The sequence below is a fragment of the Seriola aureovittata genome, chromosome 10, assembly GCF_021018895.1.
Source record: "Seriola aureovittata isolate HTS-2021-v1 ecotype China chromosome 10, ASM2101889v1, whole genome shotgun sequence".
In the NCBI taxonomy this organism is placed as follows: domain Eukaryota; kingdom Metazoa; phylum Chordata; class Actinopteri; order Carangiformes; family Carangidae; genus Seriola; species Seriola aureovittata.
The window spans coordinates 11816666-11830431 of record NC_079373.1 but is presented as its reverse complement, the minus strand read 5'-3'; the positions used below and the strand labels follow the sequence as shown (position 1 = coordinate 11830431).

Genomic DNA, 13766 nt, shown 5'->3' with positions numbered 1-13766 from the left:
GAACAAATATTAAGCTAAAAGTTACGGTTGTTGGCTGATTTTAGGACAGTTATCCACAGTACATCACAGAGCTGTATATTACAGGTTCAAGAGGATTTGAGACAACTCAAATGTAGTCTTGAGACAATTGCTGTCGGTGAGCTGGGCAAAACACTGGACATTCAAGCCCTGGGCAACGCCATCTGCAAGACAGAGAGCAACATCAGGGTAAGGATGTTTGATGAAGAATAAGCAATGATAACGATGACAATAAATAGACATCAGACAGAGGTCGCTGACCCTTTCTATGTTCTTAAATTGTAAATAGAAACATGCTGAGGATTATCTGAAAACAGTGACTGAGCAGCTGCTGGTTCTTCCAAACATTGAAGACTTACAAAAAAAGACTGTGCAGATTCCCAAATGGTACGTATGAAGAAGCTTACATACTGAATAACCGCCTGCAGTGGGGAAACTTTCCTTAACTGGTTCACAGGTAGAACTTGTAGAAATATGGTAGAAATATGTTTAGAATTGCATACTGTCTGGTGATGGATATTGTGAGCCTGAAACAAAGACTTTACACAGGAAACCTGCTCTGGAGAGTTTCCCAGATGTGCGCCCACAAAGGGAAGACTTTCCAGGGGCTTCACCTAGGGAAAAGGTAGCTTACTATTCATCTTATTTTCTTATGATTATTTGATAAAATTTTTATTTTTATTTGTATTTTTATTCTTAGTACACTTGTTTGTTTTATTTTATATTTCAGGGTTAAGATACAAAGTATGTTTATTCTACAGTAAATGTAGTGTTAATTCCTTGGTGTGTGGTATTTGATAATGTATTGATCATGTTCATGAAGAAAAATTATCTCTTAACAATGGTCAGATCACATAGAAATACAAAATCACAAACAAGACAAGACAAACAAAAGTAGAAAAGGTGTGATAGAGCAGCACATGAAAAAAATGAAAACACATTAACACTTTAACACTGCCTAGCAGAGATACACTCATTTGATTAGGTACAGGTATCAGTTGTCAGTTTATTAGCACAACAAGCAGTCCTTAAATAAATCCTACATCATAAAAACTGCACACTGTAGTTTTTATTGAAACTATTTGACAGAGGTGTTGGTTCTACTTTCTGATCATTTTGGATTCTGCAATTTGTCATGTTGTTGAATTGTACTGTGTTATAAAAACTGGTCTTTTATTATTTTGTCCACTCCATTCACACCAATGAGGGTGGACTAAATAACAGTACTACTTCTCTGTATAATGCAATATAGTTCAACAGTACCATAGACTACATCCTCCAAAATTATCATACAGTTCAATCAGCAACATCCGTAAAAGACTTTCAATAAAAACTGAACATTATAACCTTTGTGGAGGTAGGTTTCACTGCAGGACTGTTGTAATAGACTGCATTACTTTTAGCAAGGCAAGTTATACCTAATAATCTGTCAACTGGGTGATTATATACAATTCTGTTTCTACAGTACATTTTGTTGATGACTGATCTTGTTGATCTGTCTCATTCAGCACAAGTCACCAGTAGCCATGCGTTTGCTGTGTAATCCTGCTCACCCAAATAACAGAGCCATTTTGTACCAGAAATGTGGAATATCACTGCCTGATGTCCACAAGAGGAGCACAAATGCAGTGAGTAATCTGACCAGAAATGTAGGTTAATTTAGTTTTTGTAAAACTTGTAAATTGGGAGCATTAATTTTTTATGCCATTCATGCTTTCTATAGAAATTACATCAACCTTAGATTAAGTATTGCGGATAGCAGTTCATTTTCTGTGTGTCTGTCTATAGTAAAGCTTTATATGTTTATTCTTTTACACAGGTCTCTCTTGAAAAAGAGACCATGATCTCAGTGAGACTACCTGTTTAAATAAAGGATTAAATAAAATGTATAAAAGTACTTCCAAAATACAGCATGGTTTTTGGGCCATCTGTATCATGATACTGCAGAAAACAGATAGGTTTTCCTGGCACTGATTGGCTTAATCAGCATTGTGTGAACTCATTCAGCAAGGGCTTGAATGTAATGGACGTTCATTTATATTTAAAAGTCCTGCAATCCAACTTTAAAAATGCTACTCGACTCGAGCCAATCATTTAACTGAAGTTAAAGTGGATTTTTTCTCAAATTATCATGTACTACAATTTGTTGTCGGATTGAGTAGTCTGCATGACAATCATGGAGTGAATGACAGATCCTTTAACTGTGGCTTTCTCAAACTAAACACCCAGGAGAATTTGATCTTATTTGTTGAGGAAACAGGCTACATCTGTTGTATTGGCTTTCTTAGTTATGGAGCAGATTTTCTCATCACACTTAAGTCTTACTGCTGGAAAAGACACCAATCAGTGCATGAAGTCTTAAACTAGAATCAGAATAATGTCCTCCAGTTATTTGCTTTGTGCAGTGAGAAATTGATTCCTGTGTCCTGAGTCTTTGTTGATATTAATTTTAACATAAAGCACATGCCTCAGGAAAGATTTGATTAAGTATTACAAGAGGTTCTGCTACTGCTAAAATGAATTGGATATCATTGTTCCTTTCCTTGATACTGTCTCCTTTAATCCCCAGAATAGACAGTTTATGCTGAGTGAAGACTGATGGTACAGGTTTGCATCAAAAGATTCCTCAAGTCTCATGCTCAGAGGAATGGTGACATAAAGGTCACTTGGATTAGTGATGACAGCCAACACTTGTCACAGAAAACAAATTAATCTTTGCAAAGGTCGGCATTAGTTTTAGATATATTTTACACACTTTCTTTTCCAATATGTTTTTGGGAATCTATACGTGACATGAGAAATTGAGGCCAAGACTGTCACTCTGATATAGAAGAGATGGAGGAACTGGCTGCAGAAAGCGGAAAGCAGCAGATTGCAGCACATCAGCATTCTTCTAAAGAAACAGGCGCCTGATTGCTGTGCTATGGGCTACTGGTTTACAGCTGTCTCAGGACAGAAGTGGGTACCTGGTCCAGCATGCCAATAAGACAGCCGTAGCTTCCCCAACTGCTAACCACTGGCTCTCTGCCTGCTGCCTCCTTCTGCAACTCAGGCCAGCTCTTCTCCACTCCGTACCCGTGCCAGGGAATGAGCTTCTGCATTTTAGCAATTTTACAAAAGGTGCGACCTTTCCCCAACACGATGTGAAACAGATGTGTGCCTTTGAGGGGAGATTCTCCCAACACCTGGCTACTACCTGTGGTCTGTCAGAGAGCTCAGTGGTCTGAGGAGAACAAAGGAAAGGACATTAGGTGACAAGTCTGGAGGATCAACAGCACAAACTTTGTGTTTTATGAGTAATGAGAAATTTGAATATAGCCATGAAGAGTTGAGTTTACTCCAAATGCATCATCCTGGTTATCTTAAATTAGGCCATTAAATCTACTTTCAATTTTAAAATTATGACACTAGTGTGCATTAAAATGTATAAGTTACCAGAACAGATTTGCTCTGAGTTGTAATATTTTAGGATGAGTCTTTAGATTTGGCTACTTTGTGAATAATTGCTACAGGAAGTGGTTTACAGGACATTGTATAACAGCTCTTATAATTCTTAATGAATTTAGAAAATATATTGTTTGGAATATATTGTTTGTAATCATGTATCATGCCTCTGATTTTATGTATATCAGATGGACAACCTCTGAGCTTGTTAACGTGTTTGATTCAGGCAAAACGTCACAGAATTATCACTGGCCCTACTGTGAGATTTCAAGCCTTTGGACCAAAGGGTCGTCACAGCCTGGCAATACCTGAAGAGGACACAGGGACAGACATGGGGACAGACACAGGGACAGACACGAGGACAGACATAGGGACAGGTAAACAAACATTTCACCTTCTCATCACTAGTCCCTGATCTCTGACACACTCCAGACAAATGCTCAGTGTGTGGTAGCTTGTTGTTTGTATCAATTTAATTAGACCACCACTTTATATTCAATGGCAAACAAATTGTAATGTACATTTTTACATTAGATTTATTAAAAAAAATGTTTTTAACTTACCTAGCCTGAAATTTTTATGAACAGCGGCACATACAATGTCTTGAAAGATGTTTTTTTTTTAAGATGTTCTGTCCTTCAGTGCCAGATACAGGTTTGCTTCATCTGTCAATCCAGCACAAGGCTGCTTCTCTTCACCCCAGAGAGGATTCATATTCTTCTAAGATAGGTGAGTGCCTCTCCAAAGACTTTATAAAAGATAATACATTTTACCTGATTTTATGTCTAAGGATATATTTTGGATAAATATTTCAAAATGTGTTCAACTGAAAAATTAATATGATATTGTTGACTGGCAGACATGGTCTTTAATGTTTTGGTAAACAGGAAGAAAGGCTCTGCCCTTGGAAATACTTAGAAGATAGAAACCTGATAACTTAAGTCCCGCCACTGTTGAACCTACACATCCAGTATTTTGCGAGTGCTTATTGCTAAAACAATAGCAATTATGCAATCTCTCTTCAGTTTTGCTCTCTTGCCATTTCTCTCATTGTCTTGATTATCTTTTGGTTTTAACCTCTTATTGACTGTGTTGTAGCAGGGACAGCTATTGATGCGATGATCGTTGCTAGTGATTAATCACTGAACGAGCACTGATAGTTGAGCCTGTCTGTTTTTGACTTTAGGTGTGATAGGCTTGAAATCCAGGTGTCATAAGCAGTTGAAATGGAAAACAGAACCTGGATCTACCTGCAAAAAAACAGGCACCAAATGCACACCACTCTGGACCACCAAGACACCGCCTCCCTCCACAACCTCCAAGAGCATGGACCACGGGAGTTTGATGCAAGGCACCAACGATTTTATCCCTAAAATGCCTCAGGTACAAACAATGATATTTTAATTCTTTTAACTGTTTATTCAAAGTCTCGGTTGCATCTCACTAGTTTCACTGTGTTTTATAGAATCTACCTGTGCCAGTTCCTGTAAACACCAGTAAATATGCCTTTACCATCACAAAGGGAAGGATCAACCCAACGGCAGCTGATTTCTGTCACTTTAAGCAGAGCTTTAGCTTGTGCTGGAGCAGTGTGGTATATGCTCTGGAGGCCCTAGAAAAGCTGCTCAGGGATTTTGCAGTGCCTCTAGCCAAAGTGAGTGGGGAACGGCTAGTGGAGTTTGCTCATGGATGGGAAAATGGTTGGAAAAAGGCACTTCCAGTGATCGACCTCCTCTCAGTGCTTGAAAACTGGGAGGAGGTACAGGGTCTGGTCTTACGCCCAGGTCAGCGCTACAAGGGAGAAGGAGGCATTGAGGCGGCTGCCATCCACATCCAGTCCTGCTGGAGGCGCCATGTAGCCCGGACAGCCTACCTGCGCCACTGCCGGCGCAAGTGGGCGGCAGGGACCATCACCATCTCATGGTTGATGCACACTCAGATGCGTCGTGTCAGGAAGGCCCTGCAGGCCCGGCGGTTTAGACAGCTGGAGAATTACCGCAGCAGAGCCCAGGTGATGTTGCTTATATCCAAATGCTGCTTTCTCTCTATCTCTCTCTTACTTAATATTGCTCCCTCTTCTTTTCAAAGCTTGTCTTCGTTTCTCTTTTTCTCAATTTCAGAGTCAGCGATTTATTCATGACTTTTAAATTAAATTACATATGACAAATCCTAAATTTGGATGTACAAGATTCCATCAGATTTTTTTTAATCAAAATGAAGCCATCTGCATAATCTTTATTTTCTTTATTTATTGCTAAAAAATATATATAGTTTAGGGTAAAAAGAAAATTATTATGTGTCTACATTTCAGCTTGTTACTGTAAAGTTATATTTCCCATTCAGTCACAAACATCATTGTTTTATGACTTTAAAAAAAGGGACAGAAGAGTGGCAATGCCATGTCAATATGCATGCTGTGTCATTAATCATTGTCTTTAGCTTTAGCTAAAATGTGTTTATATAGTATTTCCAGTTTGAGATTAACAGAGTAGCAGAAAGATGGAGAGAGACAGATGAACAAAGTAAAACTGCAGCCACATGGATAATAAAAGATGACAAATGTAGAAACAGTGATTATGAGGGCTAGAGATCAAGGTCAAAACTGATACCCAATTTATTCTGGTGGCCTATTAAAGTACATGTAACAATAACTTTATACTGTATATAATGACATATATGAATATTATAGCTAGTTTGAATATTTAATGTTAAAAATGTGTTGTGGTGATATTAGATTGAAAACTGACTATAAAGGAAAATTCTTGTTTTGCAACTGCAATTATTGTAAATACAGCAGCATAATGTAAAGATTGTAGTACAGTGGGGCATGTGGAGCTATTGTTTTTAGTGGGGTATTGATAAGATATAAACCGTACCATTCATTTAATTCAGTTTGATGTTGCTTTAAATGGCGTAGAAAATTAAATTCTAGATTTGACATTTTCTTGGGGTTTATGCCTTGTTGAACGGTGAAGGCAAATTTACTACATTACTGTTTTTTTCCTGGGTATCACAACTTCTATGCCTAACGTGTCCAAACAGTTTTAACGTCTTCCTGCCATAGCAGAACCTTAAAAATCTTAATTTCAAGGAATAGAATTTTGTTTCTACTTAGCTCCTCAGAGCTCTATGAGAGCAATATGACAGCACATTTTTCTAGGTGAATAATGCTCTATAAATTTTGTCTCATTCAGTGTAGATGTCGTGTCTGTGCTGTCATCTGAGCTGAACATCTTTTAGAGCACTGACACAATATTAATTAGTGTCTACAAGTTCATTTAGTTTTAACATCCCCGTGTGTGTATACATGCACTAAATGTATGTTCTCACTCTATAAACATTCATACCCTGTTAATTAAGCCTGCTAATCTTCCCCTGGCAGTAGCATCATGTACCTTGCCTATTGAATTAATTGTGAGAAGATGTTTCTAAAGTAAACGCTTAATTTAATTAAGGTGGTATTTTATGCTTGGTTTGCTTCTGTTAGCCCAGAGAGAGATTGGCTTGATGCGTTTTAGCTATGCAGTGATGTGATGATTTGTGTGTGTGTGTGTGTGTGTGTGTGTGTGTGTGTGTGTGTGTGTGTGTCTGTGTGTGTGTGGGTGTACACGCTCAGGCAGTCCCCTCTCTGATCACTCCTTTTCTCCATCCCCAGCATCTGGCAGCCAACTGGAAACACATCCAGTCCTCCAAGAGGACCATTATCCACATCCCTTCATTAGGTAGCTTTCTCTGCCTGCTGCACACACACACATCTGATCTAGCAGCAGTTGTCCCATGTCTCGCCACTCTACTGCCCCAGTCTGTGGCCCTGGTGGAGGCACTCTGTCTCGTTCAAATGACTCTCTGCAGGAAAGCACTCACAGGATGATGACAGTCCCCATGCCAGGGAACTGAACAATTTAGTCTCAATCGCCATTTAATTTGCAGATTAAGCAAATGAAAAGCCATTATGTTGAATATTTGTAAGAGGCACAAAGGTCTTATTTTACTGCTTGGCAAAAACAAAAACACACACACACACAAAAGCGGAAGAAGCTGCTATGTTTTTCCACAAGACACAGAGTGCAAGCTATGATCCGTTCTTGTTCTAATTTCACCATGGCATTCACATTTAGACTGTAATCAGGCATCTGCATTGTAAATCATTGAGCGATTGTCTAAAATTATTAAGCCTAATTACTAGCAGATGGAATGCTTTATTTGCACTTGGGGTGGCTACAGAGAGTGCTGTGTGAGCAAGGATAATTAGAAAGTTGAACCCCATTGTTGTTAATTAGCATGAATCCAATCATTTAATTACCTTGATTCAGTTGAGGATTCTCTCTCAGGCAGAAATCCAGACAGACATAGAGTAAAATCCTGGAGGTATCACTGGATGTAGCTCAGCGGTGGCTGGACATGGTGCAACAGGACTCCCAGCACACAACAGACACTGCACCTGCTAGTTATTAAGCTAAATTAATCATTGGATTGCACTACTTTGTGATTAGACTTAACTACCCCACCCCCAAATCTAGTAGCACGCACATATGAGGGTATTTGTCCAGAGCTACAAATTTTGAATCAAGCCAATTATAGAATATATGAATCTCTTTTTCTATCTCTTGTGCAAGTGTTTAAGACCTTGTTCTTACAGGATACTCTGAGAGCCAGCGACTGAACTTGAGGGGATTTGATATCCTACAGAACATACAAATAAACAGGCTGTGTGATATTAGAGGTAAGCGCTTTTCATAGCCTCACCACTGTCTCCGTTTGGTTCACTGTAAACATGTAATTTGTGAAGTCCGCTTTGTATATTTTCAGATGAAAATGTGGAAGTGATTTACATATGCTCCCAGCATCTGGGGGAGGGAATCTTGCACTATTACACCAGCCTCCTGAAGTGTGATGGAGCCACAGACGGGGCTGAGACTGGAACTACTGAGGTCTCATCCTGTGTCAGACGCTTTGTCATCCTTGTACCTGAGGCTGTAGATCATTTCGCGGTAAGGTCATCACATTCACATTTTGTGTGCAACTCTAAAGAAAAAGCCTGATAATGGATATTTTCAGCAGGAAATGTCTGTAGAGAAATCAGTTATATTGTGCTGTAGAGATGCTACAAGGATCTGTAGTTTATGAATTCTCCTCTAGAGGGTACTAGAGGAGATTGTTACTATAGACCTGTCCTGTGAGAGTTACACTCTGTTTAATATTTTTCATTACCTTTTACTACTTCTGAAATTAAACATCTGTGTTGTTTCAGAGTAAACACACTAGAGCTACATTATGTTTTACTTAATTAAAATACATTTATTTCATGGTCTCTAGCTAGTGCTGAGTAAATAATTAAATTCCATATTAGTTGGTTTAATTAACCACCCATTCCATGTAACTGCTGCATTTTTATAAATTCTGAACTATTTTGATTACCTCAATACAATAAAATCAAGGTGTTGTTATATTTTCGTTTTACATCCAGCCATTCTATTCACCTTTTTACATCTGTTTGCACTGGATTGAATGTGCAACATGACATGGTCTTCTTCATCTCTTTCTATTGATTTTCCTGCTGTTTTGTTGTTAAACTGTGCCAGACGTGTTGCTGAGATGAATCACTGCTACCCACGGCTGGCAGCGCATTCTGCCAGTGACAGAAGGGATAATTCCATGTGGATCAAATAAATACAGATGTGAAGTAATTAGTTGTATTCCCAAGGAGCTCATTGCTAGCACACATTAAAGATGTGAAGGATAGGGGAGGCCTCCCACAGGCAGCTTTTATCAATTCAACCTGCTGGAATACAGGAGAGGTCAAAACCCTGCTAGCTATTACAATAATAGATCTATTGTGTGTACACAGTGATAAATCAGGTCAAAAAACAACCCTTGGAAGAGACACTGAGAACTCTAAGCTCCAGTAGTAATCTTTCTCCCCTCTTTTCTTCCAGACTCGTAGCATGTGCCTGTCTACCCTCCTAAAGTACAGTCCACGTACCCTGAAGCGCATCAGGAACCTGATCCAAGGGAAGCAAGCCTATATTGTGGGTGGAGTGGCCCATGTGGATGACCTGGCAGTAGCTGATGAGCTGGGAGTGCCAATCCTAGGGTCAGAACCTGCTATTGCACAGCTCTACAGCACCAAGTCTGGAGGACGGAGGATCTTCACTGGGGCAGAAGTTGACGTACCCCCTGGTCAAGGAGACATCTACTCACTAAACCAGGTCAGAGATCAAAAACACAAATGCATAGACAGATTCCATTACAACCTGAGGTGCTTCATCAGTAAATGATAACACGGAAGAGCACGTTTTCATTTTCATCTTAACTTTTATTTGTAGTTAATGATATTATTTAGTTTGTAATTCAAATGTCTCTCTTTTGGTTTAGCTTCATGAAACACTGGCTGAGCTTATGACCCAAAACTTTGATGTACAGCGCTGGTTCTTCAAGGTAGACTCTGAGCACAGTGGCCGTGGTACAGCATACTGTGATGTATGCCATCTTAGCTGCTATAACTGGGCCCTGCAGGAATGCCATCGTTGTGGTCCTGAGCTATGGAAAACAAAATGGATTCAGGTAAAGATTTGATGTTGTGAATGACGTCATTCCCTCCCTGCCATAAACTATAGGACCACTTTTTAAAAGACATTTAATAAACTTATTTTTATACAATATTTCATTGAATTAGCTTAAATTTTAGGTTTGTATTTTTTATTTCTTATTTCCCTTATTACATCTCCCATAATTGATGGTTTTTACTATTATGTCTTTATGACTCCCTCATTTTATAAAAGTGCAATACAAATAAAGTTTATTGCTATTATTATCACACTCATACCAATGAGTGTGATAATAAAACGGCCATTTAAAGTTAACATGGTAACAACTGGATACTTAACAGATAACATTACAGTAACAGCTAGATATTAAGATAGCTGAAAAAAAGGAGTCAGATTCACTTCTGTCACTGAAAGAACAAAAGCATGGGTCACAGTGAGGTCAGACAGATGCAATCATTTAGCTTAGAGTAGGATGTCTTAACGTAACAGTCACAATGCTGGTCTCAAAAGAACAGTATTTTGAGCATTGTCCCCAGAGCCACAGAACACTAAATCAATACATAAAATATCTGTTTATACACACAGCCATTATTCATTCTCAGGGGGACACATATCAACTAGTGTCGATGTGTTGGGGGGAACAAAGCCTGTCCAATTGTGATAATGCCCTAACTCACCTGGCACTGACAATTAAATCACATTACAGACATGGTCAACAGAGCATTTCTTGTGTATATATTTTTCTAAAACTTTTTTGCAGATTAATGTCAGACAGATTTACAGCTGATTTCAATTATATTACAAATGACACTAAACACTTAATTGTAGCTAATGTTGATACTTTGATCTGCTGTTCTAGCATTACAGTATTGACCTGTCTGTCTTTGTCCATAACATTCACTGGATGGGTCTAAGCTATTTGTAAATTTAACATAATTGTCCAAATACTGTGTGTAGGGTAAACATGTTACATTGTAATTATTCTATAAAATATCAATATTTGCTTTTTCCTCAAAAAATAAATTCAGATTTAATCGTAAACCAGTTCAAAACAAATAAAATGTACTTAATCGTTGGTAAACCACTCATTTAGTACAGATGCAATCTGTACACAGCTTCTGAGCCCCTGGCTCTTATTTCTCATATGCTTACATAGTAGCCTTTGATTTTCTGTCATGTGTTAATTACCGTATTTTGCCATTTAACTCGGAGCTTTGTGTAGACTAATTACAGGCTAATGATTGTGGGCTTGGAGCACAACGATTTTACTTTTTATTCCATTTGAAAGAACAGCAGTCATCTCAAGCTTCTTATGGCACACTCTGTTTTGTTCCTATTAGCCTGTTCTTTGATTCACAGTGTATGTGTGATGCGGGGCTGTAATTGTTGTGGCATCGGTGCTGTTAATTATGGCAGAGAGTGGCTGAGCCACAGCCAAGGTCCATAATGGTGGCTGAGGCAGCACAGGAAAGTAAATGGGGTTTGTTTCACCAGCTGGGGTCCCATGGAGAGGGAAGAGTGCCGAGGCCCCCAGTGTAGGCCGACAGCCTCAGGGCTTCTGGGCCATATGGACACAACACTTTAACTGGCCTTTATTCTACACCTTGCTCTTTTAATCAAAGCAAAGCCCACATCCTGTGCTCCTCATTGCATGATTTTTTGTTATGACATTGTTTTCCCATAAAATGAATTAACCCTTTAAATGTATTACATTGTCCTTCTGCTGTTGTACTAGTTTATATTGAAGATAGCAATTTGGCTCTATATGCTGAAAGATTACAGGGCAATGTTGGTGATTAGATTCAAACATATGAATATTTTATATCAGAGTATCTCCTCGCTGTCATCTCCTCACAGCAGAAACTGTAGATGGATGTTTAAACATGGCAGTATATTTTGAGATATAACCCTCATTAATGTAGCACTTGCTGAAAAAAAGTGGACCTAATTGCAATAGCCATGACAGCTAGTGAATAGGATAGATACTTACAATGCTGAATATTTGCATGCATTTAAGCATTCGGTTAATAGATGTGTAAAGCTATGTTTATGGAAATAGTAGCAAATTAATTAATTATTAATGAAGCACAAATTATCAAATGAAGCATTTTAAATATTAATTCACAATTTAATAGTTATTCACCAAGATTATTGTTTACCAAAAAATAACAAATAAGTGATGATTAAAGTGTATATTATACAAATATGTTTCACAATTCAATGGGATATCCCACACCCTGAGAGTGGAGTAGAGTATATATATATACTTGGCCTTAGCCTACACAGACTGAGTGCATTTTTTTTGAATTATTGCTTCTTCTGAAGGACTCAGCATGAAGAAGCCTGACTCACAAGAGTACCATGTGGTCTTTCAGAATAATACCAACAATCAGATCCCTTCTGGCTATGCAAAAGAAAGCCTAAAAGGGTGAAAGAAGGAGGATCCCATCCACACTATAGGATCTTCCACAGAGGTCTCAGTGCTTCTCTAAATATTGCGAGGCACACAGCCTCCAGCACAATGTTTCAGCCCCCAGGCCTCTTTTAGCATTTACACAGAGAGAGGTTAAAGACATGTAGATCTGCACCCATGCAACGCCTGAAGGGGGCCATACACACACTTAAGCGCTCACACAGCTTGCATATGGATCATTAGGCACAAGAGGGTAAAAATTACACCTAATAGCGTCAACAGATGGAGTATTTCTTTTTGTCATGCTGTGTACAAACAAATCTTGAGCAACACCTTATTTAGGTTAAGTTTGTCAACGAAATGGGTCATTTGATAATCACTACCACTGAAGAGGTAGAGGGACATTTTATACAGATGTTTTCTGTATAAATATTGTGCAGTCTGTGCATGGAGGAGTTTAGATATATAATGTTACACCTTAACACAGTTAAATAGAATTTAGCTTCATAAGAGTTTTCACACTTTTTTGTTGTGCACTTTTTAGGGTGTTTGTTTTGGGGTTCCTTTCACTTTATTGAAGGTCATAAATGCTTTTTGTGCAGTTTTTAAAGAGAAGAAATGCTGCTGCCTCTATTTTAAGATGTTAAATTAAACCAGGGATGAGAGTAATGTGACAGCTTAATGTTTTATTTAATATTACGCATGTAATTAGGCTTGAACTGTAGTAGAATTGAGGTTGAATCTTTGGTGGGTCAGTGTCACAGAAAAGGAATCTTCATACAAAACGTATGACTAGTCAGATTATATCATTCTATTCCCAAGATTTACTGCAGTTTCTCAGTTGTTTCACTATGTAATGGAGAGATGAAATGGCAATCACAGAGGCAGGGCAACATCTATTTTATTTATGACCAGATTGCTTGGCTTTATGTGGACACAAAGTAAAGCTTGAATCCTATCACAGGGTACTGTACGCAGTTTAAGTCCAAATAATTTATTGCAAAATACCTCTCTTTCTTTTCTTCCTGTCCTGCTGTTTCTGTGAACTGCATAGGCAAAGTCCTGGGGTGAGGTTGCTCTGCCGTTGAAAATGACAACCGTTCCCTTACACTTTTTGCCGCACCATTGTGTGCTTTATGGTTTGTATAGGGGGAATCACTGTGTAGCATTTGACCTCGCCTCTTTCAGTACTTGAATATGATGATGGCTGTTACATGACTGGAATATCAACAGCATAATCTCCAGTCCTGTCTCCAGTGAAGCCAGACAGCATATACTCAAACAAAGTAAGGCTCTGGATGGAACCATGAAAGAACAAAGATATTATTTCCATTCAGACTTTA

At 38.5% G+C, this 13766-nt stretch overlaps 1 protein-coding gene across 2 annotated transcripts in view; it reads left to right on the top strand.

Annotated features, from left to right (window-relative positions):
• Positions 1 to 13766, top strand: part of iqch (IQ motif containing H) — a 63710-nt gene that overhangs the window by 717 nt on the left and 49227 nt on the right. For both annotated transcript variants that reach the window (XM_056387878.1, XM_056387877.1), the window contains exons 2-14: positions 85 to 207; positions 308 to 405; positions 568 to 643; positions 1527 to 1646; positions 3689 to 3839; positions 4105 to 4191; positions 4649 to 4845; positions 4928 to 5473; positions 7118 to 7184; positions 8102 to 8185; positions 8272 to 8453; positions 9399 to 9671; positions 9838 to 10026. In XM_056387878.1, coding sequence (XP_056243853.1) covers positions 85 to 207; positions 308 to 405; positions 568 to 643; positions 1527 to 1646; positions 3689 to 3839; positions 4105 to 4191; positions 4649 to 4845; positions 4928 to 5473; positions 7118 to 7184; positions 8102 to 8185; positions 8272 to 8453; positions 9399 to 9671; positions 9838 to 10026 — 2193 coding nt within the window. The remainder of the gene's footprint in view (positions 1 to 84; positions 208 to 307; positions 406 to 567; positions 644 to 1526; positions 1647 to 3688; positions 3840 to 4104; positions 4192 to 4648; positions 4846 to 4927; positions 5474 to 7117; positions 7185 to 8101; positions 8186 to 8271; positions 8454 to 9398; positions 9672 to 9837; positions 10027 to 13766) is intronic.